The following is a 26,747-nucleotide window of genomic DNA, read 5'->3' as shown; positions in this document are numbered from 1 at the left end:
GGGGGTTTAGGTATATGGGACTGTCTTTTTGATCTGAACATTCACCACTATCCTTTACTCACTAGTTACGAGTCTTCAATTCAGCAGACTTTGAAACAGCCAAAAGAAGAGTGTAAGAGTGGCGATACAGCTGAGGTTCATTCTGCCTTCACTTTCATATTATACATTTGTAAGATTTTTAATATTTATTTTGAATTTAGATTTTTATTGCTTCGAATTTTTTTCCAATTTTTTTTTGTACAATTTTCAGAGAATGCACAGTATCACAAAATTTGTATAGCAATATGTACAATGCATGAATTAAGTGTATCGACTAGTAATAATATATGGGGGGGGGGGGGGGGTTAGGGTGACAAAAAGTGTACCTTTCCTGAGACAGCATTATTTAACACACAAGGCCTATCTACAACATATAAAGAATTTGAAACAAAGGTCTGTTTGTTCAGCGTTACCACCATTAGCAGTCAATCTTATGGAAAAAGAAATGTCAAAGTTTAAACATTACTTTCAAAAGAGGACTTTAACTGTGGCAAAAAAACCTTAATATTCATTTTCTTAATTTCATTCTACCAATAAAAACAAAAACCACCAAGCTCAGTATCACTTAGCAACATTACCTTATCTTAACATCATGATCTACCAGTTACAGTATGTTGCAGTCACCTAAAGAATAAAGAGGATTTATGGTGGATTCAATTAAGTATTGTATGTTGTAGGAGAACAAATCTTTTGGTAGTCTAACATGAAGAGATCACCCTACATATAAGTAACAAGTTAAGTCTGCTTTGAAAAATTTACCTAACCTGTGTGAGCAAACATGGCCTCCAAGAGGTGTATGGCAGCCAGTGCTGGTATCAGAGGCTGACACGGATTAGATTTTTTCTTTACATGTTCCTGTGTTTAAAATTTTACGACTGACACAGCTTTGATTTCTAAGAAAACTTTGAACTTGACCGTATTGTAAAGGTAAAAAAAACTGCTGTGAAGACAGACGGCAGATTCTATAATACACTGTCAGGCTTCATTACTTGATTTGGTGATAGAAGGGCACTGCCTACAGAGCGCTAATTTAATAAAATCTGATCCTACTGTTATGCTGAATATGAGCACTCTTCTTTGGAAACTGTTGTTAACCCTCCTCGTCTTTTAAATTATTTGCTTAAACAGTGAGCATCTGGAAATGTGGCTCCTGGCGTTATGAGGCCAACACTTTAACATAGTAAAAATAACCACAAAATTGTGAAAGAAAATAAAAATTGAAGCTGAAATACAGGTAGGGATAAAGAAAACCAAAAAGGAGAAAACAAAAGAAAATGTCAAATCCCACAATGCAAATCAATTTCATAATCTAAAAAGGTATTTAAGCACGTCTCTAAATCTTCCTTATTTTCCTTACCCCGAGTGTTGTTTTAGAAAAAGAATCTAATACAACAAATGCAATATGCTGCTATCTTATATACATAAATCTCAGTATGCCATCTTACCCACATGTCACGTTACTGGCAATAGGCATAGTGACCATAAACAATATGGCTGTGGTCAGGCAGAGACCCAAAAAACGGCACCACCAACAAAAAAAGAGCCATCCCAAATGGCATCACAGTGATCTCAACATTATACTGTAATGAGAAATATGAAAATGCTTTAGAAGTTACAAAAATGGCATGAACAGAATTCCAAGATGCAAAAATGTTAATCACAAATAATGCGTCATTACTATACAATGGGAAGGGAAGTGTTCTTACCCGAGTGGCTATATTAATATGTATTAATATTTATATGTAATTAAATTGTACACTTGCATTAGTCTGTGTGAAATTATTGGACTTGGGAGCAACATAGTGTATGTGCTGCCCATCCAGGAGCTCAGTGTACTGTATATCTGTGAGTGCTGCAATTGTTTGCGTGCTTGAGCTGCAATTGGGGCAACACATTGACTATCAGATAAAGAACCAGATAGCACATCTGAGAGGCAGTGCTTTAAATGGGATGTGAATACTGTCTGCCAAGGTAAGTGCACGTATCTGCATTTGTAAGTGTTGTGTTTGGGGCTAGCACACACTCACTGTCAGATGGAAGGACTGTATTTGTATGCAAGTGTGGCATTTTCTGTAAAAGCTGTGCTAGGAAATGTGTGTGATCGCTGTAAATAAGATCAACACACTCAGAACTTGCCAGGTGTTGGCTGTAGTAAATTTGGGAGTAACACATTTAGGACCTGAGAAGATAGGGCAACAGTTTCAAAACGGAGTAAAATTGACATTCACCTTAATAAAAGGATATATGTATGTCTGTCTCTGCATCTGTCCAGTTGCGATCTTTCTGTCATCTCAAAAAATGGTGGATCACAAACATTTTCAGAAATAAAATGCACTGCATTCCAACAGATGACACACCACAAACATTAACACTGCTTTTACAAATTCCATACCAAATGGCATATAACAGACATATGATTGAATGGTTCACTGCAAAAGTTAATGCTGAGGTCTGTGTTGATTACATAGATTTCAACTACTCTTAGACAGGTAGCACAGCTAGTCATTAAAAAAATTACTCAAATTGTGTAAAAAGAAATTGCTTTCAAAATTGCCTAAATAAACATAACCTAAAATGTTCCATTGTTGCAAAAGGTAGGTCTGTATAAATGTTACAGCCTAGATATACTGTATCATGTGTCACCTAATCCCTTATATATTGTACTTCAACAGTCTGCTACACTAAAGCATTTGTTTTGTTTAATAATGTTGGTCTACCATTGTTCAAAATCCATTGGCGTGTTTAGGTATGGGCAACATCGGCTGCTGCCCAGTGCAAATCTTTCTGGGGGAGTGGGAGTGGCACAGGGTGCCTAGTCCAAAAAATTTAGAATGGGGATTAAAGCTAGAGCTAGTAAATCCATTAAAGACACTGTATGTAATTGAAGGGGTGCGTGCTCTGGCCACCGGAGTACCTAGTATGGACACCACGGGGCGCTGTTCCCCCAACCAAACATCGCCTAGGGTTCCAAATGAGTTTCAGCAGACGCTGCCAAAATCACACTTCGATTATTGAAAGCAGGAACAAGGATCTAATACAAGTCTCTGCTTGATGGGATGGAGGATACCGGGGGAGAGGGGGCTATGGTACAACATGTGAAAGGTCGTTGGCGTAAAAGGACTGGGGAACCCTTTTTAAAGGGTTAGGGGTGTCGTGGGTGGGCGCAGGCCACTTGCTGCTTACTCCTCCCCCATACCCGGTTACGCGAGTGCTGTAGATAGAAACAGCATAATTACTGTATACCGAGGACTTTAGTGTGTCCTTGAGTGCAGTAAACACACCGACTGTTTCTACAGAAACTTCTAGCTCCGTGTGCACCACATCGTTTGCTTTATTCTTTTCTACCATTACGTATTGTGTCTTTGACAGTTTCGAGGGACGTATTTTGTTTAAAGTAGGAACATTCATCCAAGTTTGACGCCACTATCAAAAGCCGTAGGCTCAGCGCGTGCGTCCACACAGAAACAGAAAGCATTCCACATTCTACAAACACCTCGACACGAACCTGACAAGTGAGCCGGTGGGAAGTCTACGCGGCAGTTGCTGCGGTGATCTGCCAAACACGGGCGCGGCGTCTGCGACAAGTGAGATTGACGGCTGCTGACGCGGACTGAGCTGCCGCCACGGCTGCCTGACGAAGTGCGCTTACTGACTTTGGACCGACGGCTCTGCCGCCGACTCTGAGGAGCTTTACAAAAAGCCCAGGTGAGTACGAGGGGAAGCTCATGGCTTTTTAAAACATTGTTTGAACGGTGTAGACTTGCTGGTTTGGGCTGCATGCCAATGAGGGAATTTGAACAAGAGTGTCACGTTACTACGTCGGTATTCCTTATTCGTAAGGCTATATATATATATAAAACAAAAAAAAAAATTGATATCATCTTCCACCCTCTGTTTTCATCGATTTCATGCAGTGTTGGAATTAAAAAATGACTCACCAATAAGCGAAAGAAGACGATGCGCGACCTTGACTTTATGGTTTTAACCGGACAACATCTCGCAGCTTTCTTCAACTACAGGTTTAATCCCCTTCGGTTGCTCGCAGATTTAATGAACTTCTCAGGTAGCCCTTCGATCGACTAGCACAGGGGTTCTCAAAGTCGGTCCGGGGGGCCCACTGTGGCTTCAGGTTTTTGCTTCAACCTCATTCATAATTAGTGACAACTGATAACACTGATCTCAATTAATTGGCAGTTTTTTTCTCTTCTCTTATTCTACATTAAGAAAAACATTTCAGGAAGCAAGACTTTTCAAAAAAATTGTTGTGCAGTGTAATCAAGCTTACAACAGTTTCTAAGAAAATCCGAAATACTTGCATTCTTCAACATAACTTTAAAAGCTTTGATTACTTTTATGCTTTTCTTTTTAGTGTTGAATATTCTACCTCTGTTGTATCCAAATACTGATTAGCAATAAGCAGTGCAGACGGCTTTAAATGTTCCACTGAAGCAGCTATTGCACTTCACGGCTATTCACGTTTGTCTGCTCATTAAAGTAAGTTTCCTGTAAATGAGCAGGCAAGTGATTGTGGCACTGAAGGAACTGCACTTCTTAGCATTCAGTGTTAAATTTAATCGATTCCACATTCACACTTAGTACTAATGTAGAACACCAAGCAGTGTAAATAAGCAAGAGTTCAGTGTAAAGCAAAAATTTGCATTTAATTACAAGAATGGTAACAGTGACCTCAGAGGTGCAGGAAACTAGATGAGAAGTAATGTAATCCTGTAGTTCAAATAAGTTCAATACAGTTTAGACTTATGAAGTGCAGTTCCACCCATAAACCAGGGCACTAAACACTAATAACAAATACAGCACATTTACACTACAGCACAAACTGGTATCCAGTACAAAGGCAAATTCAATACGAGAAATATAATGGCCTCTAAATCAAAAATTGATTTCAGTGAAAAACCATAGCCAGTGCAGTCCTCCAGCAGTTAAACTATGGTGAAGTCACCCAATTGATTGTTTTAGTTTTAAAGATTTTATGTGTAGAGTTTTGGCTCAGGATGTTCCAGAACCCTTCCTGGCAGCATTAAACATATGGCATGAACCAAGTGGGCATGGGGTACAGTCACTCATATGGTGCCATATTTAGAGTTGCCTACTAATGTGACAAGTCAATTTTTTTGGATATGCAAGGACGACTGAATTAGCCAAAAGAAAACTCATGTAGACACAAGATCATACCAGCTCCAGACAGACAGTGCCTGAACTCCATACTTGGTCTTCTGCTATTTTCTTTGTATCTCCTGCCTCTTGGCTCTATTCTTAGAAAGCATAAAATTTCTTTCCATTGTTATGCAGACGATACTCAGGTTTCTGTACCCCTCAAACGCAAGGATGCTTACTCCATACAAACTTTGGTTATGTGCCTAGAAGAGGTGAAAGCTTGGATGGCAGTAAACTTCTTAAATTTTAATGAAAATAAGACAGAGGTTATAGTTTTTGGTCCTGGGGGCACCAGTGGGTCTATTTCTACTTCTGCTCCTGTGGATTTGGGTCCCCTTGCACAATATGGTACACCTGTTATTACAAATATGGGTTTTAGGATAGATGAGGATTTTAGACTGGACGGTCAGATCAGCGCGGTGGTGAAATCTTGTTTTTTTCAGCTGAGACGTTTGGCGAAGATAAAAAACATTCTTTCCAAAGATCAATTTACAACAGTAATCCACGCTTTCATTACAACCCGGTTGGACTATTGTAATTCGTTGTATGTTGGTGTTAGCCAGTCCACCCTGTCTCGGCTCCAGCTGGTGCAAAATGCTGCTGCACGCCTTTTAACTGGCACGCGAAAAAATGAGCACATTACACCTGTGTTATCCTCACTGCACTGGCTGCCTGTTCAGTTTAGAGTTCATTTTAAGATTCTTTTATTTGTTTTTAAGTCCTTAAATGGGCTTGCTCCACCCTACCTCGCTGAGTTGCTGCATATGCACTCTCCTTCCCGCTCACTCAGATCAGCTGGTCAGCTGCTTCTGGATGTGCCTAGGACTCAGCGAAAGCTCAGGGGGGATAGGGCTTTTTCCGTTGTGGCTCCAAGGCTCTGGAATTCACTGCCGATCCACATTAGACAGGCCTCCTCACTGCCCATTTTTAAGTCTGCTCTTAAGACTTACCTCTTTGGTTTGGCGTTTGATCCTGTGTGAGCAGTTGATTTTACTCTGTTTTAACTCTGTTTAGTTGTGTTTACTATGTTTTAATTAGTTTCATTTATTGTATTTTATTTTACTTATTTATTATTTTGTTTTTGTTTAAAATTTATTTTAGCCTATGTTCAGCACTTTGGTCAGCGGCTGTTGTATGTAAAGTGCTTTATAAATAAAGTTGACTTGACTTGACTTGAACTGTGATTTGATCCCACAACAGTGTAGTTGTAAGGTAGCAACTGTGCCACGTTACAGACTGTTACGTAAACAAGTATCATTTATTTTATAATCTTTCGTAGTGTTTGGAGATTGAATATGGTTTATTTTTGTTGTGGGTCCAAATAGTTTAGTAATCTATGTGAACAAAATATAATACAAAATACAGTGTAGCAGTACAAAAAACTAAAGCCCACAGTTTAATCAACTCAATTGTGGGGAAAGTGAGAACCAGCTTTGAGGATACTTAAAGAATATCTTGTACCTTGGACCAGTATTGCCCAATACAAAATTTAATAATTCAGTACATTAAAGTTCTTAGTATATAGATTGTGGTGTCTTATCCTACATAGATCAAAAATATTCTGGAAGGCCTTTGTTAAAAATATAATTGGTATCTATCAGTCCCCATGTATTAGCAAAGCCGTTTCTAAAGTTGTGCATTTCCCCTACAAAAGAGATGATCCAGGGTCATAGTGAATCTTTCTAAGATAGTTGTGCTGAAGTAATGCACAAAAATGAGCATAAAATCATTAATGAAGTTGAAAAGTATACTAAAATAGCCCATACATCTTCTCATGCCTCTTTTGTTCTGGCTAAATTCATGACTAATTGAAAAACACAGTAACAATGTGATTTATTTGAGAGTAGCAATTTATAAAAAATGCTCACAAAGAATAATGTTGATGATTATTTCAGGTTTGCGAAGTCCCCAGGTAGTATTCTATGGAAAGTTTAAAAATACATTTGTTGACTACATGAGGTCCAGTGTTTATGGCAAACATCAAACCCAGTTTGCCAAAAAGAGCGTCTGTAACCTTATTATAGCAGTGTCATTCATGACTTGTAAAACTTGTGTCGAAACAGTCATACATATACAGGTAGATATTTCCTGCTTGACTCTACACCTGCCGCACCACCACCAGTGCTTGTTCAGTTAGCTGTAGGGTCAACAGCTGGGGATCATCATTCCTTGATATTTTGCCCCCTAGCCCAGCACATCTGTGGGTAATGAACAGGGATGGCTCCCTGACACCCACTGCAACTTACTTCTCCTCAGGAGTTACTCACTTCCCAAGCCTTGTCCCCCCTCCTTAGCCTTCAGTCTGCCTCCATGAAAAACCAGGTCCTTGACCAGAGGTGTTGTTAGTAGGCCCACAAATCCTCTGGCTCCAAACTCAATCGGGCAGAGCCTTGCAAACATTGGGCTTTTCTGCATTTATTTTACTCCCTTCCTCTCATGGCACTGTCCTCTCAACCAGCAGCGGATTTTACAGCTGTAGCCTACAGCACTGTGGCTGGCTACAGTGAGGTGTTACAGATCTCTCCTGCCCAGGACCACGTCCATCTTTCATTCTATGCCTGGTGCCAAAAGCTTTGGTGCTGGCTTTCTGCTGGAGCTATCCATGGGATCTCCTTGTCTGAAGAAAGAGCTCTTCTGATTGGCATAAAACAGTCCTTTTCCCAACACTTCTGACAGCTTTCTGAGCACCTGGCCATGCCGCCACCTGAACCAACGAAGTTCCAGAGAGACTTTATAGCCAGACAATATGTGTTGGGGAATGGCACTGGTGACACCACATAGGTCACAGGCTTACTTTATGCCAAATTACATCTGGAGAGTCTGAGGGTTGGCAGGATGTTGTAGATAGCTCTTATAAGGAAACTGAGCTGAGCCTGTGGCAGATTCCATAAGTCTGGCCAGTTAACCACTCAACTCACAATGCTTCTTCACATTGTCCAACAACCATATCAACCTTGTACTCTTCCTGCTTCATCCTGGTCACAACCATGATGATGAGGTCCTTCTTTCCTTTCTTACTGGCCGTTAACCCTGGGCTGGATGGATGGCTGCATCCAAAGCCTGCCTGTCCTATATTGACCCTGCCCATTACTTCTTGATGTTGAAGCCTGTGTATCACCCAGTCCACTTACTCCTCAGCTCTCGACATTCTTCTATTCACCACTCAGGCACCTGTATTCTTCACTGCTGCCTTAGGGTAGTCCCTCATCTCCATGAGTAGCCTTTCTTTCTCTTGCCTGTACCCAGGGCTGTGGAGAGGTACACAAAACCTTTAACTCTGACTCCAATTACAACTTGTGAGTTTGAGGTTCCACCCTTTCCTGACTCCTCTATTTATAATTTAAGCCAATGTACAGTACCAGTCAAAAGACGACTGTGGGGTTCAGAGCATAATACACTTTTCTAGTCATGTCCTTTTGCCCATTTTAACATTTTCTTTTTGCCAGTTTCACATGTCTTTCTCTTTTAAACTGTCACTGAGGCCAGCATCCCAAACAGTTTTTCCCTGTTGCAGATGACACTGGTATTTGACATGTATGTAAAGAAGAGGATCAGTAAGGCATTTGTTTCTCAATGCATTTCACCTCTTATGCTGTTGTGCATCTCGTCGTTCCCCCTTTTTCTATCCTGGTTAGATCCATTTTGCCCTCTTCTCTGAGGAGCCAAATTTAGCATTCTTAAACAATATCTGGCATAGAAAGATATTTTTACTTTTTCACTCTGTACTCTGCCATTTCCAAAAAAGTAATAATATACTGTATATTTTGCAAATGCAGGAATTATAATATATAATATGGGAGCTTATGCAAGCAGTTTTCACAAGAGTGGAGGACAGATACTCCTGGATTCGATAGATCCTTCACAAGCAAACTGGATTACAGCCCATGCAGAAGCATGCAAATGTAAGAACTGCATGTTGTTTTATTAATTTATTTTAATATGTTTCTAAACAAAAACTCCAAAAAGAATGAAGTCTTTTCTAACATAACAGAGCACATCATACATTAGTATGATTTTTTTTATGTATCTTCTGACATTTATTTATTCATTCACTTGTATGTAAGGTATAGCATCCATAGGCACATATGTAAGCCAACTGTGTTATAAATGATTTTGAGGAAACTGTGTTAGGAAAAACAGATAGCAAAACTGAAGACAGAAAATTTCAAAATGAAAGAAAAACATTTGCAATTTACATTGCTGATTAGATATATTGACAATTTTGAATGGCTATGCAGCTCAACACTGTGGTTCATGTTAAGAGAGTATTGCACTTCACAGCTACAGGCACCTAGATTTGATTTCAAGTCCTATCACTGACCCACGCTGGCATATTCTCTCTCTGGCTGCATGTGTTATTTCCGGCCATTCACTTTTTTTTCACATTTTGAAGACTGCATGTTAATGAATTACCTCAAGTTGGCGTTGACTAAATAAGTGTTGTTATGTAGATGTGTTTCATGTCCAGTGGACTGGCAAAGTACTTAGGACTTGCTTTCACCTAAATATGGAAGATTTTCAAAGTGTCCTCTTTTCTACTCAAAGCACAACCAACTTAAAACGGATATGTAAAGTAAAGTAAATAAAATGAGAGGAAGGGAAGTTTGAAAAATAAATATAAAACTGTTGGCAGGTAAAGATGTACAATGCAATATACTAACTAAATACCTACTGTAAAATGGAAAACAATATTTTTTTGGTGTAAAATGTTTAGGTCTTTTGACATTTGTTGGGATATGTTAAAAGAAAGAACGTAAACACTTTTTCTCAATGAAAGGAAGGTAGAAGATTCAGGCAACATGCAGAGAACTGTAAAATATGCAATTAACAGAAGTTAAAATAAATCTAGGAAAGATCTATGTATGTTTCAATGTAAGGTTCAGATACTAGAAGAATGTAGGAATTTAACATTTTATTAAAAACAAGTAAAGGGGAAGAACAATCAATATAGAATGTAAAAATAGAACACAAAAACTGGAACCTATATAAATTTTTTTTTTTTAATTAAAGAAATTAACAGCTTATTACAGATGGCGTCAGTTACTAATTAGGGTTTAAAATTTTTAAAGTTGTTTTTCTCAGAGTTGTTTATTTCTATCATTCTGATGATGATTTAATTCCTTTGCCATGTTTTGTGGTTTTTAGGATGTAATTAATGTAAAAAATATAGTATAAAAAGTATAAATAAAATATAAGCATTAAGTATATCCTTTTTGTTTTAAAACAAAAAACATTAGCCTGGAACTAATTGGGACCAATTTTCTTGTTAAATGTACACTATAACATGTATAGAAACATTCTGCCCAATAGGATGGAATAGATAATTGTATATTGTTTAATTGTAATTTAAACTTTGCACAGTATGCAAAAGAGTGTCAACAATCTTTAACATTTTAAACCTAGACATCATAAAATATATGATAACCATTTCACATTTCTTTGCTTGGAAGTTTGAGTGGATTAAGCCTACATCAAAAAAAATATGGTGGATAAATGCTTGTGTAATGACCTAAAATTTCTAATGTAAATTACAGATGAATATTGAATTAAACATTACCAGGTAGACTGGTTATCTTCAGGCTAATTCCATCTGTGGGGGTTTCTATAGTGTATACTGGCCTGTATAGTGAAAGACGAAGTGTTTAATGGAAATAAAACATAGCAGTATACAGTTGGACGCCTGAAACACACACTTTAATTGGAAATGTGTTTGTCTTTTATTTGTGCAGATGTGTAAGAAATATGTCATTGCATCATACAGTCTGATTTGCAGTAGCTGTATCCTTGTTAAATCTAGATAAATGTGAACATTTAATACAATGCCAATAGGAAAGTTTTATACAAGAAAATGTAGAATACAGTAGTCCAAAATTAGGATCTTGGGTGCTTTGTATAAGATTTGAAGTACTAGGGTGTTGTACCGTGTTAGCCATTATGAATGTAGAGAAAAGCCAAGCAAAATGACACCTTTTATTGGCTAACTAGAAAGATTACAATATGCAAGCTTTCGAGGCAACTCAGGCCCCTTCTTCAGGCAAGATGTAATCACATACATCTTGCCTGAAGAAGGGGCCTGAGTTGCCTCGAAAGCTTGCATATTGTAATCTTTCTAGTTAGCCAATAAAAGGTGTCATTTTGCTTGGCTTTTCTCTATAAGATTTGATAAATATGTTAAAAACTGAAGAAATCTAAATGTGATGTAGTTCTACATTACTGATCCAAGTAAACGAGACACAGAAACTAAAATAAACCAAGTAACCATTGAATAATGTGTAAGGATGCCAAACAGTGGAAAAACTCAAGTAACAAAACTAACATAAGAATTTAATATGGCATTTAATATACAGTATATAGCACATTAGTAGTAAATAGTATTTTTTGTACATTAAATATTTCTTTCAAAGAGAATTTTTGCAAGGGAAAGTTACTGGAAAGGGGTAGCTGAATACCGGATGTAGGACTCTGCCTGTTAAAAAAAAATGCAGTTTTAATGTAAACTTAGCTAGAAAAAAAGAGGTGGTAGAAACACCAAGTCAGTTACTGATATGGAGAAAGAAAATAATTTAAGAATGACTCAACATGGAGATGATACAAAAAACAGAAAAAACATAAACAGGTCAATCATTTCCAGTAATATTGTATGTGTCACATGTTTGTTTTTTACTTCATTTTTTAACAAGTGTTTCTTAAACTTTAGTATATCTGAAGCTGTTACAGATCAAAGGCATCTTTCTGCAATTTAAGGGACAGGAGAAAAATAAATACTTAATCAGTTATCAGTGTGTTACCCTTAAGTTCTTCAGTCCTAATTTTAATTATAATATCAAAGTATCAATTAAAAACTGTAATACTGCCATTTTCATATACATTTTACAAAATATAAAAATAGTTTAAGCACTGCTTAAAACATTGCAAAAATGGGCAAAACAAAATGTAATAAATGTTTTTGTGATTATTAAATAATTGCAGAGTCTTTGTAATTTGTAGTGCAGAGGTACTGTAATGTTTGTTAAGTAAATTAGTTTGATCACAAATGTCTATGGCAGCTTTTCAGTAAGTCAGGATCCCCCATTTATGTGCACAAATTCTTCTGATAGGTGGCACGATGACATATAAGTAATTGGTTTTCTAAATTCTGTAATTTCTGAGACAAGCTTTTAAATCAAAAGTGAAGATTCATGTATTTTACAAAATTAAAGGCTTTTCAGATGTCTATTTACTCCAGCCAGGCGCTAAAGAAAGACACCAACATATACATAATTACTATATGTTTTTTCAGTATGTGTATTTCCATTTCTTTTGTCACATTTTTGTTTAATTTGAATTTGCGCTGGTCAGCAGTTTGTACTATACATACTACAAAATATTAATAATAAAATTTATCTCTGCAAAATTAAAAAAGGCAAAAGGGTACAATAGATCTAATTAAATCCTTACACAGATTTAATTTAAAAAGTGGTTTTGGTTCTGTCTCAGCAGTTGACTATTTCTGTGTAATAAATTTAGAATACATTGCTGAATGTATTATATTTAATTTATAAGTGTATAACAACATACAGGGCACTTCATGTACTGTATTAGCAACAGAATTGAGCAAGCCAGAGACACCTGTTTACACTGAGCAACATTCATCTCACTTTCTGTCTTCTTCTTCTTCTTCTAATGTACCTTCTTCAGTCGAAAGGTTGCTTTTAGTGTTCTTTAACCCTCAAGGGCTTGAAGGTGTACTATGAAATTAGTCTAATCACATTAGCCCTTTTAAATCAACAGAAATAAGAAATACACCATAAAAAGAAAAGATATCAACAAAATAAAAATAATTTGTATTTTCTAAAGGTACTGGAATATGTAACAGGAAGTAAGAGAAGACCTGACTAAACTTAATAATCAAAAGGATTTGGAAATCCATACAATATCCATAAAGAATTATGTAAATATGTTAGTTGGTGGAACTGAACAATCACTGAGAATAAGAATCCTATGTACAAGTTTAAAGAAATTAAAAAACTGTTAAATATGTGAAGATAAAGGATGAGCTTTATGATAAACTGAAATCAACACACCTGGTAAAGATGCTCACATGAAAATCTGTGTATTCATTATGGCCCACCAAAGAAATAGTATACATCTGGTGTAATTAAGCATAAGATCAAAAGAAAGTTAAAAGTTAATTACTTATTACTTTCATTTATAAAATGGAGTGATTGCTGGGGAAGAAAATAAAGCATGATATTAAAAAACAGATTTAGCCAAAAATACTGTGGAGGTTTGTTTGTAACAGTAGATTTTAACTGAAGTCTGGTACAAGAATTTAATGTTTAAGAAAGCAGTTAAACAAGAACCAGTCTGTTTTATCGAAACTTTATTAAGTATCAGAAAATTGGTTAAAACACAGCAAGAAAAGCATGCATAACCCATCAACTCATAGCTAATATATAGAAAAAAATATATAAAAAATCTAGAGAGACCTTACAGCCCCACATTGTGCACATAACTGAGAAAGGGTTAATTCATCTCGAAAAGGATGTATAGAAGAAAATGGTTAATCCTTCCCTGAATTGGCAACACTTATCTGTCAAAAAATTATCATTAATTGTACTAATAGGGTTCAAAAACAGTAAAGTTACAAGTAATGTACTGAGGAAAATTATGTTTTATCTAACACACAAGGGCTTAACTTAGTTTTTTGTAATAGTACTCTATGCATGAATAGAGTGGTACTTAGATTAATTTAAAGTAATCCACTTCACTGTCTGTCTCATCTTCACATTCCAGTTTCAACCTGGTGTGAGCTTCTTTCTTTCTGTTTGAACATGCAATGTGCTATCACAACCACAATTGAACTGCGGACTTGGGGACAAATGTCTCAGTTGTCAGCTTGCAAATATGAATAGGCATTAAACAGACAAGGGGCATTTGTATTGTTCTTGATTTATGTTGACCTGTGAAAAAAAATCCCCTCTAAGAAACAGTACTGCTTAAAGGCAATATCTGAGACAAAAGTATTTTGTAAATATTGAGGTAGGAGTATGGACTGCTACTTGTAGCTTTAGCAGTACTGACTAGGTCATAGACAGAGAAGGCAGCCAGATGTGTCTCGGCTCAACACAATTGCATCCACTCCGTTACAGTAGACTCTGCCTCAAAAGAAAAACAAGCTTCACACCGAGAAGTCTGTTTACAAAAATGTGAGTATCTTGCTTCTCTTTAAGCCACGTAGGTGGATCAAAGCCCAGACCATTGTCATATTAATTTAATGATGCATACAGTGCTTCAAATTCAAAAATCAAATTTATTAACAGATTCACTTTGTTCCTGTCTGTATCAATGATAGGAGGTTCTTTTGACCAGAACTGACCACTGTTTTCAGTTAAAAGTGTGAACTATCCCACAACTAGCACATTAGGACAGCTTATTTCACACTGTCTAGCAATGAGCAGCCCACGCTTAAATGCAGATGATGAATGCTGTAAACTACTACCAGTATAAAATAAGTTAGATGATAAATAGTGAAAACATTCAGTATTCATTTCTTACTTGTATGATTTTGATGACACTTGCTTTCTAATTGTTGGTAAAAATCCTCACAATTTTATGCACACTACTGGTTATTGTGAAACTTACATTATCTTACAAACTGAATTTCTTTATCATCACAAAGTTGCTTCAGCATATCTAATATTATCTGTACCCCTTTTCAATAAGTAGAAACTGAGGAGCTTGACAACTCTGTGATAAATATTTCACAGTATTATACAGAGCAGTCAGCTGAGTAGGAGCAGTGCATGGAGTATGTGCATGGTGCAAAGTACATGAATAAGGGAATCCCCAGTGACAAACATTTGTTATAATTTAAGAATAAGTTGTTGTACAGACAACTGATGAAATGAACAAAATCCTTTTCAGATTCATTGATGTCTTTTGATCCACTGAAAAGAATTCTTTAGAACTCTGCAGATTTCACTTTGTTGACAACTACTGAGCAGACTGCAGTAGCAATTATATGCATAATTAATCTGCCATTTACATTTGTGTGATAAGGGGCCCCAACATTAATGGTAAGCCTCTTCAACAGTACATCATCTTGTGCAAATTCATGACTGGTTTTTGCATGTTTAGGATCATGGAGAGTGAGTAAGAAGACATTTTGTACACTTTGAACTGTTCTGCAAATAACTTACTGCATGTTTCCCTTGATGAAGGGGCATTCTTGATCCCCCGTCAACTTTTTGTCTTTCCATAACTTCAGCAATTCTTTTATGTTCTTTGGTATCTTCATATTTATCAAACAACATTTGACTAAAATTGGAGCCTGTTATGCATCCAAATAAATTAGGCTTCTTTCTGGAACCTTCATGTAGTAGAGGAACCAAAAATGGTTCCCCTATGGCATCACTCTGAAGAATCATTCTGGCACCTTTTTTTTAAGATTGTATCTGTAGTTTAAATTAAAACTGTCTTGTATTCCAACTTTCACACATTTATGGCAGAAAACTGCTGCACATTTTAATATTTTTGCAGTGCCTCTTTAACCTATGCCAACCTCTGCTTATAGACTTGGTACCTATAGTTTCATGGTTTTGTGCTATCCCCTTCTCTGACCCATCTGTTTTCCTTTTTTCATTTACCCTTAATTGTGTACGCCGTTTTCTCATTTAGTTTTATTATTAAGGGGGTGGTGCTTCAAGATAGCCAATTTCCCAGAAGTGCAATGGTAATTAGGCATGTAGTCACCTGAGGGCAACTGCAAGGCTGCCTTCTGCCTCACATCTTCATTGTGGTATTCTGCCTACTGGCTCACTTGTCTCCCAAGAATATGCCTTTAATTTAGGAAAAAAAATCCTTGTTGTGCCAGCTTTTGAATTTTTGTTTTGGGTATTTGGTGTGTTCTCTGGTTTATATTAAGGTTGTGCAATTGGTTTTATATTCAAGGATTATTTAAAACTGCGGTGGGCTGGTGCCCTGCCCAGGGTTTGATTCCTGCCTTGTGCCCTGTGTTGGCTGGTATTGGCTCCAGCAGACCTCCATGACCCTGTAGTTAGGATATAGCGGGTTGGATAATGAATGGATGGATTGTTTAAAAGGTAAAGAAGTTCTGACTTTCATTTAGATTTGATTATGGGAGTGTTTTTTTCAGCTTATAAACTTTGTAATTTCTTTGAGTCTGGTTTTCAATATTGCAGTATTTCATTGTCCCCTTTTACCTGTTGCAGTTCGCCTTCATTTTTATTCACAGTTCCTGTTCTTTGGCTTAGTTTTACCTTGTTATAGTTTCATTAACTCCCTGTTTGTTCTCTGTTGATTCATTTCTTGCTGAATAAATCATTATATGATCTTTTGTGGGTCTGACAATTTTGGGGAGAGTTTTTATAAGATTTTGTCCTTCCCTTAGAGAAATCCACGACATACAACTTCAAATAGATAAGAACAGCTGGATCATTTTGAGTTTACATTATTTGTTCCAATTTAAGAAATTAACACCAGCATTATTTGTTTGTTTGTTTTTTTTCTACTTTCACAAGTGTCTGTTCCTGAGGTACTTAGGTGCTGGGAGAATTTCCAGATTTTTGAACCAGATTCTAATGGCAACATTGAGATACAGAGACTAAAAGGAAATGACTTTTTCAGTAAACAGGTACGGTTTTTTTTTTTTTAGTTCAGTTTCTATATAAATGTCTTGCTTTATTAAGCATGGGATCTCCACTCTGCTAACCACTATAACACAGTAACTCCCTAATGTGAGATCTGTTTTTACAATATATCATGTATATGATTGATTTGGAAGTAGCATTTTATTACTTAATTTCAGGTAACTCCCAAATTTCAGCATTGTGACATACAGTAGAAGTTAGACAATATTGAAATATTTAAACTAGCATATTGACTCTGGTAAAGTTACGATATTATGAAGGAAATACAGAATGAAGAAGAAGATATATTGAATAAGTTCCAGTATTTGCTGAAGGAGGATAAAGTGCGTTTAGGAAATTCAGTAACAGAGCTGTACAGATGATGTTTAGTCTGCCGATGAAGCTTAGCCTCTACACTCATGAAAACATTTATCAAAGAGAAATGACAACTTTTAGAAAGTTCTTACTTTAGAATTATTGTTCAGAATTTGAAATTATTTTAATTTTTTAGGTGGCAAGCATGACACTAGGTACCTGTGCTTACTGGCTGGTATGGGAGGTTGGATACATGAAATATCTAGTGAATATAACCCACTATTCAAAAACATGCAGACTGGAGCAGTAAAACCCTATACCCCTAGTTACACAGAAAAGAAGCAAACTTCTGTGGCAGATTTTTGAATTATCTTCCTGAAATCTTAAATTTTAAATGAAAGTTTTGATTGCTGGTACTGCACATGGTAAAAAAAAAAATGTTTAAACATTTTATAAATTTTAAAGTTGTAGTAACTTATTAGAGTAAATACATGCATTTCCTTTCTGAGTATGAAGAAGCTTTTTATGTATTTATACAAAGATCTGCAGTATGCATTATCTATTGTGTACATGAAGTGCAGACTTCCATGAGTGTAACAGTAAAAGTAAGGAAATACTCATGTGTTGTGTACAGATTTAACTTTCCCTCATCTTCAGCTTTTTTGTTTACTCCAGGTACTTTAACTAGGACAATTTTAAGGTTTTTATACATAATATGTGTTAGTTTTTTTCTTAATACTTTAGAAGTGATAACATATCAGCACATTTTCCAATCAATTAATGAGGAATTGTTATAAATTCATAAAGTTGCTTTATGGGGATTTTTAATATTGAGATTTTTTGTTTTCATCAAGATAATCTTCAGCATTTCTTTATGTAGCAATAGTTTAAAAAGCCAGGACAGTATCATAGTGCATCCTTTTTTACCTGCCTTTCTAATATAGGATTGTCACTGTAAATTGAATTAAATCAAAGTGTGAACAACCTTAAGATGAAAAGCCACTCCACCTTAGAGCAGTCCTATATTAACAGTTTACAGATGGACTTTCTTGTACGTCTTTGGACTGGGAAAGGAAACCAAAAGTCTCTTGAGGAATTTTTTTTAAACTGAGACTCAGAAAAGTTTAGCAAATACAGTATGTAAAAACAATTGGATTATTGTATTAGAACAATAAGATTCCCTTTGTTTGTTCTCACAAATTATTCAAGTCTGCAATTTACCATTGGCTTCACTGCACTTAAGTAGTCTCACAGAGTCAGACTTATAATATATACGTCTTTAGACAACCTCAAGTGAATTTTTCTTAAAAGTGGTGTCACATGTCTAAACCAGTCCATTGATTTTGGACTGCAAAGAGCAATGGATCTCTTGTTAGCCTGGTCCAACAGACGGAAAGCCTGTGAATATGGTAAACTGTCTACAGTCGAAAGTTTCCTATAATCTCCTAAATCTGTGTTGTTCAGTTACGATGAAACTGTAGTAATCAATACAAGTTTGAAAGTACTTGTAGCTGTATTGGGTCAAAATGTGAATTAAAAAGTAAAGATTTGAAGTAAACCATGTGTCGAGCTACATCAAAATGCAGTGAAAAAGACTGCAGTTAAGAGAGTGAATAATGATGAACCACAGGAGATGCAGTTATTGGTACAAAAATCACTCCGGCATAACCATAGACAAGGCTGCAAAAGCATCCACCTTCTGACTTAATATCTAAATGAATAACTAAAGTAAGTTAACATTACTGTCTAATTGGAAATACATTCATGCTGTATTTTTTTGAAGATATGGAACTGCAACCTGAGAATGTCAAACAGACGTTGAACATCAAACTAACATTACAGCAGTACATGCCATTCTAAAATATACAGTATAGCTGCAGCCTTTTAACACATAGTATATCCATAGATTATAAAGCTTATATAAACTGTATTTTCTGTTTTTATGCTAAATAGTGATGCAGTAGTCAAAATAACAGAAATATACCTCAGCAGACAGGAGCACTTCTCAAAGTTGTCTGGCCAAATTCCTGATGTGGTCTTCATGTGTGTCTGTCTGTCTATCTCTTCAATCGTAGCGCTCATTACATCGTTCAAAGGTTATCATTAAGCTTCAGTTACCTTGTGCTACTGAACTCCTGAGTTGATAATAGCAATATAAGCTTTTTATTTTCTCTTAGTGTTACATTTTTTGTTCAGTTTCGTTTGCTCTCACCTTGCAGCCAGCTATTTAAAGTGCATGGACTGGAGGGAAAGCCTGTGGGTGAAGCCTTTTTAGCCATTGATTTTACAGCTGTTTACTGCAGCCTTTTTAACAAGTTGTCACCAGACACATATTTTTGTTCAAGAATCGCATCTGGCTTCGCAAGACTAGCATTTAATGCATGTCCATCCCCAGAACTAAATTGTCAATTTGTTACTGTTTTGTATTTTTTTAATATTCAGTGTAAAATGTGTACAAGAAAGAAAATCTCTAGGAAATTATTTTGGCACAGTGATTAGTGTTTCGGCCCATCAGCTCCAGCAAGGCAAATTACTTTTCCAACACAGCCACTGTCTGTGTGGTGTTTGCACATTTTCCCTGTGTTTGTACAAGTTTTCCTCCTACTGTATATCCCAAATGACACGTGTGTTGCGTGAATAGATACCCCTTGAAATGAGTGATTGATAGTTAATTTTTTATAGCATGTTGCTAGACACTGAAAGTGCTTTACATAGGCAGTAGGGGAGCAGCTTCAACCACCACCACCAAAGTGTAGCATCCACCTGGATGATGCAAAACTAGCCATTCTTGTGCCAGTACACTCACCACACATTAGCTATTAGGTGGTGAAGGGATAAGAGAAATAGCCAATTAGAGAGAGGGGATGATTAAGAGGCTAGAATGGACAAAGCTGTGGTGGGCAATTTAGGCAGGACATTGTTGTACATTACTTCCTACTCTTTTCGAAGGATGTCTGAACCAAGTCTATGTGGGTTGGTACTTGCCTTGCAGCAGATATAACTGTGATGGACTGTGGCTGTTTGAGACTTGTAATGGAGGAAGTTGATGGATGAGTAGAAGGATAACTTCAAAAGTTTTTTTTTTAGAAAGTCTTTATTAGAAACATATATTTGATCAGGACTCCCTAATTCATAGCCTCCAGCCCACAACCACATTTAATTTTCATAAAGTTATTAAAGTTTCTGTGTGATTAAAGTCTTTTTTTCTTGCTGAATCTTTTGTATGTGAAGATATTACTGGACTAAAAAGGTGCTCAAAGTGTGTAATTTGTAGGAGATTTGTTTATAACTTTATTTCTAACTGTATGTATACTATTAAACATATATATATATATACACACACATATGCACTTTTGAAATGCATATATGCATATTTAAATGCTTCCAATCCGGTACAGGGTTAAAAAGAGCTGCAGCCTATCTTGGAAGCACTGGGAACAAGACCACAATCAAACATGTACAGGACACAAGACTAGGTCCATTTACACACTCACACTTGGTTGAAAACAACCGATCACTATGTATACAGTATATAATAAAAAAGTATCAATTTTTATCTTTGAATTAATATTCCTCCTTTGCATGCTAATTCTCTTCTGAGAACAGGAAGTATTCAGTTACTTTACCTGTATATATTGGTTGTCTATTCTTTGAAGTACAGAAAAGATAGCGTTCTTTGTATTGGGAGTAAAGAATAGAATTAGTGGAATTAATCTTCTGCCAAAGCTCTGCTTTGTAGTTAGAGATCAGTGTGCTCAGTCTCTCAGGATTATTATGGAGGGTTTCTTGCAGCACTTCTGGAAAAAAAAAAAGTAATTACAGAAATTTATAGAATGTTTTCCTCCCACTTGTGGGAATCCCACAATGCAAAAGTTCTATAGTGTATAATAAAATAAGATAAAAATAATGTTCTAATGTTATTTTGTGTAGTTGAGTTTGAGCCTAGCGATTCAAAGTTCCTTACAAAGTTGTTGTGAGTGCAAATCCCAGCATATTTAAATTCTGGGATGCAAGGGACTTTAAGAGAGCCAAGGAAAACTCTAAATTTCCATAACAGATTCCTCAGACTGCATTTGTAAAGTGTTCATATTTGCCTTGAGTTTATAAATTAGAATTTTAAAAGTCAGAGGTTTTGCCAATAATTCTACCTATTTCATTTCAGAGAGTTGCACTAAGCTGCATCAGGGTTTTCTTCAATCTGTTCAAGTCTTTTCTGATGCCGGATCCAAAATCCTCTTTGCTCCAGTCATGCTGGGTTGTTTTGCATTAGTATTCCAAGCTAAAATATATCAATATTACATGTACAATTATTAAAGATCATTCAGAAGGACTCTGTTATTTTTATTAAGTCATTATTTATACTTTCTCTTGTAGAACAATAAATTGTAAATATTAAACTGATTTTTTTTGGCCTTCAAAAGTTGTTTTTTTCCTCTGGCCAATTTGATATTCACTGTAAGATTTGTGGTGTACCTGCTGCCTAATGGAACAACTTAACTGATAAAGATCGTGACTCATCCCCTCAAATATTAATCAGTTTATTTAAATGTATTTGTTTCATCAATCAATTAGGGGTATGATTAAATGAAAATTAATATGTACTGTTTATTATAAGAAATTTCTTTAAATTAGATTAAGCCACCTGCATTGTAGACTGCATAGGTAATGTTCCAACCATTTTCCAAACCCACTTATCCTGGGCAGGGTCGTAAGCAATCTGGAGCCTACCTTAGCAAGCAGTGGATGCAAAGCAGGACATAGTTAATGCTATTTTAGGTAATTAATCTCTTCTCTTGGAGTACGTTTTTATAATTATGTCGTCTTTGTGTTTGGTCTTTTATGTAGTTGCTAAAACAATTGCCGTACAGGAATGATGGTCTTTTGACGTTTCAGACCTACTGCAGTGCTGTTTCTTGGCTTAGCAACTCAACCACAGAGGTGAAACTTCAAGGTAAACATTAAACAAAATAAAAGAACACAAACTTCTATTATAACATTGATTGCCTATATCCATCTATTCACTAATTTCTAAACTTATTTAATCCATGTTAGTTTGACAGGGACATGAGCCTGAGACACATTAACACACATATTCATATACAACCATCTTAGAATTGCCAGTCAACCTAACACACGTTTTTGGGCGGTGGATGAAAGTCTGAACCCAGGGCTGAAAGAGCAGCGTGACTAACTGCTGCATCACTGTGTTGAACTTGACAGTCAGTGTGCTTAAGTTAAATTGTACTAAATTATTTATTTTGTTTTGCAAAGAAATAGATGTATTGGATGAACATTCTGATAACATTTATCTGAGTTGATATCCATTTTATTAAAAGCTACTCATTACTATAAGATCTAAAATATTTGGTGTAATTATGTATTTTATGATTTCTGTCTTACACATGATAATACACATACAGTATAAGCATTTTTCATAACTCAATTGCACAACAGTATAATCTTTAAATGACTGAAGATGGTACACTAAGTTGCTTTTATAAAATCTGTGAAAGTGATTACCATGAGATAAAATCACAGACATTGTGGTTAAGCCCACAAATGCTCAATTCACCCAGACCACTGTACATTGTCAATATGTGTACTAGCCTAAGATAATTATCCCCTGGTAAGTATCAGAACACCATAATATAAACACAAAACAGCTAACAAGAAATATATACTAACACAAAACAAAGAGACTGGCATTTCAGATTGAATCAGAACATCTGACTTTCCAAGCATTGTATGGCACAGATGTCCGCTTTGGCATCACTTTCTGTATCATGCAACCATTCATGTTGGGAAGAATTAAAGAATCTTAGTAGAATTATTTTGTGTACTGTATATATAATACAGTTTTGCTGTATTTTAATCATTACTGAGCACATAACATTTTTGATATGAAAACCAGATATTTGGTACTTTGTGTGTGGCTATAATAACATCATGAAACAAACCTCTTTTTGGGTGAACCCCATTTGTGCAGGTATCTTTTCACAGAACATCACTGAACTTGATAGGATTAGAGATGCAGTTCTACAAACGGAGGGCAAGTCATTGACCCTGCCTTATATCATTGATTATAAATAATAATAAAAAAAATGGATGAAGTGTGAAATACATCCATCCATCCATCCATTATCCAACCCGCTATATCCTAATTACAGGGTCACGGGGGTCTGCTGGAATACATGCAGTTGACATTTGGGTCACGACAAGGAGACATGTACTTTTTCGATGTTTGTATATTTAACTTCTGAACTACAGTATGCTAATATCTATCTTCAAGGTTTACTCCCTCTTATTAGTAGACAGTCTGTGCTTCTTCACTGTTAAAAACTAACAACTAAGTTGTTAGTTTGGTTTCAACATGTACTATAAACTAAGACAAGTGCACTTCACTATACAAGTTCTGTAGGATGCTGCACTTCTTCAGAAGCATATACAGCATTCTGTATATTGCTGATTTCTTATGCTTCTCCACATGTGGTGGGAATAGACGGTCCTTGGTTTCGTCCTCTTCATCTCACGATCAGTAACTAGATAACTTTTTGTTGATGCTGAAAGTGTTTGGCATGAATTTGTCTTTATATAGCAGCATCTACTAACATGTGGTGGAACTGCAAGCTGTCAAACAGTCAAATAAAATTAAGTGTCTTTATTATTATGGGTTCAGTTCATTACTAGGTTGGTCTACTCTTGTACCTTAAAATTAACGCACATTAGGGATCCTATAGAGAAAATCTCACATGAAAGCCTAATTGTCAGTCACCCTTCAATATTCTACTTGGAACCCCTTTACAGTCATACATAGATATCCTAATTTAGACAAAGGTAATGCATCACACAATATTTTAAAGGAGTCTCTACTTAAGACCTTACTATCACAAGCATTGACAAACTTTAAAAGTGCTGCTCTTTTGGTTATATGCCACTTACCAGTCAAACAATATGCTCTGGTTTTACCGCATTTGTCTTTCTTTTGAAGAGCGACCTCTAGCTTTAATTACACTGTAAGCAAGTAACGCTACAATCTTCTGACACAGGTGTCTTAATTTTCAATTTATACATTTAGATCCATAAATATTTGGACAGAGACAACTTTTTTCTAATTTTGGTTCTGTACATTACCACAAAGAATTTTAAATGAAACAACTCAGATGCAGTTGAAGTGCAGACTTTCAGCTTTAATTCAGTGGGGTGAACAAAACGATTGCATAAAAATGTGAGGCAACTAAAGCATTTTTGTAACACAATCCCTTCATTTCAGGGGCTCAAAAGTATTTGGAAAAATTTAATAACTGGAAATAAAATGTTCATTTCTAATACTTGGTTGAAAACCCTTTGCTGGCAATGACAGCCTGAAGTCTTGAACTCATGGACATCACCAGATGCTTGGTTTCCTCCTTTTTAATGCTCTCCCAGGCCTTTACTGCAGCGGCTTTCAGTTGCTGTTTGTTTGTGGGCCTTTCTGCCCCGAAGTTTAGTCTTCAACAAGTGAAATGCCTGCTCAATTGGGTTAAGATCAGGTGACTGACTTGGCCATTCAAGAATTTTCCACTTCTTTGCTTTAATAAACTCCTGGGTTGCTTTGGCTGTATGTTTTGGGTCATTGTCCATCTGTATCATGAAACGCCGCCCAATCAGTTTGACTGCATTTAGCTGTATTTGAGCAGACAGTATGTCTCTGAACACCTCAGAATTCATTTGTCTGCTTCTGTGCTGTGTCACATCATCAATAAACACTAGTGTCCCAGTGCCACTGGCAGCCATGCACGCCCAAGCCATCACACTGCCTCCACCGTGTTTTACAGATGATTTGGTATGCTTTGGATAATGAGCTGTGCCACGCCTTCTCCATACTTTTTTCTTGCCATCATTCTGGTAGAGGTTGATCTTGGTTTCATCTGTCCAAAGAATGTTTTTCCAGAACTGTGCTGGCTTTTTTAGATGTTCTTTAGCAAAGTCCAATCTAGCCTTTCTGTTCTTGAGACTTATGAGTGGCTTGCACCTTGCAGTGCACCCTCTGTATTTAACTTTCATGCAGTCTTCTCTTTATGGTAGACTTGGATATTGATACGCCTACCCCCTGGAGAGTGTTGTTCACTTGGTTGGCTGTTGTGAAGGAGTTTCTCTTCACCATTGAAATAATTCTGTGATCATCCACCACTGTTGTCTTCCGTGGATGTCCAGGTCTTTTTGCGTTGCTGAGTTCACCGGTGCTTGCTTTCTTTCTCAGGATGTACCAAACTGTAGATTTTGCCACTCGTAATATTGGAGCAATTTCTTGGATGGGTTTTTTCTGTTTTCGCAGCTTAAGGATGGCTTCTTTCACTTGCATGGAGAGCTCCATTGACCACATGTTGTCTGTTCACAGCAAAATCTTCCTCATGCAAGCACCACACCTCAAATCAACTCCAGGCCTTTTATCTGCTTAATTGATAATGACATAACGACGGACTTGATCACACCTGCCCATGAAATAGCCTTTGAGTCAATTGTCCAATTACTTTTGAGCCCCTGAAATGAAGGGATTGTGTTACAAAAATGCTTTAGTTGCCTCACATTTTTATGCAATCGTTTTGTTCACCCCACTGAATTAAAGCTGAAAGTCTGCACTTCAACTGCATCTGAATTGTTTCATTTAAAATTCATTGTGGTAATGTACAGAACCAAAATTAGAAAAAAGTTGTCTCTGTCCAAATATTTATGGACATAACTGTAATTTCAATAACTCTAGATGCAAGAACAAAGTATAGAAAATGTAAAAGCAAAGTGGTATTTATTAACGAACTAGCAAAATACCCGCGCTTCGCAGCGGAGAAGTAGTATGTTAAAGAGGTTATGTAAACATATATATACATATACATATATACATATATATACATATCTACATATACACATATCTTTGGTTTCCTCCCACAGTCCAAAGACATGCAGGTTAGGTGCATTGGCGATTCTAAATTGTCTCTGGTGTGTGGGTGTGTGCGCCCTGCGGTCGGCTGGCACCTTGCCCGGGGTTTGTTTCCTGCCTTGTGACCCTGAGGAAGTCACTTCACCTGCCTGTGCTGCAAAAAACCAAAGTAATGTAACAAATTGTACCTCAGATGTTGCAAGTTGCTGGAATAAAGGCATAAGTCAAATAGATAAATATGTATTATACACATAGGAACTATTCATTTATTTTCAGTTAAGTCATCTGCAGCAAACCTTTATAAATGAGGGTTTCTCGTTTTTAGATAGTGCAAACTGTTTCTTCTTCATTGAGGTTTTCTCTTGGAGAGCTTTTTTCATTTCATTGAAAATTAAAGCAGCAGCTGCCAAAATATGTAGCTTTCTTATTAATTTTTCAACATTGTGTAAAATAACTTTATAAAGTAACATAAAAGGTTTAAATACTCGTTATCCTTTTACACTAAAATATTACTAAAGAGATACAAAAAAAGTAAAATGCATATGTTGTTTTTCTTTAAGGAGATTAAATATTACTGAAGAAAAAAAAACTTAAACAACCAAATGGGGCTATGCATACGAACTTAAAAGGTTTAAATAAAACAGAAATATATTACTTTTATTTTTACTTCCTTA

General features: G+C 36.2%; 1 protein-coding gene across 1 annotated transcript in view; it reads left to right on the top strand.

The window, feature by feature from the left end:
• Positions 1 to 3,292: 3,292 nt before the first annotated feature.
• Positions 3,293 to 26,747, top strand: part of LOC127528766 (uncharacterized) — a 45,701-nt gene continuing 22,246 nt past the window's right edge. The window contains exons 1-4 of the mRNA XM_051929592.1: positions 3,293 to 3,744; positions 8,991 to 9,116; positions 16,737 to 16,849; positions 22,005 to 22,110. Coding sequence (XP_051785552.1) covers positions 9,008 to 9,116; positions 16,737 to 16,849; positions 22,005 to 22,110 — 328 coding nt within the window. The 5' untranslated portion in view covers positions 3,293 to 3,744; positions 8,991 to 9,007. The remainder of the gene's footprint in view (positions 3,745 to 8,990; positions 9,117 to 16,736; positions 16,850 to 22,004; positions 22,111 to 26,747) is intronic.

This window comes from Erpetoichthys calabaricus, chromosome 7 (genome assembly GCF_900747795.2).
Source record: "Erpetoichthys calabaricus chromosome 7, fErpCal1.3, whole genome shotgun sequence".
Classification (NCBI taxonomy): domain Eukaryota; kingdom Metazoa; phylum Chordata; class Cladistia; order Polypteriformes; family Polypteridae; genus Erpetoichthys; species Erpetoichthys calabaricus.
Note: the sequence above shows the minus strand (reverse complement) of the source record. Positions and strands in the feature narration are given on the sequence as shown.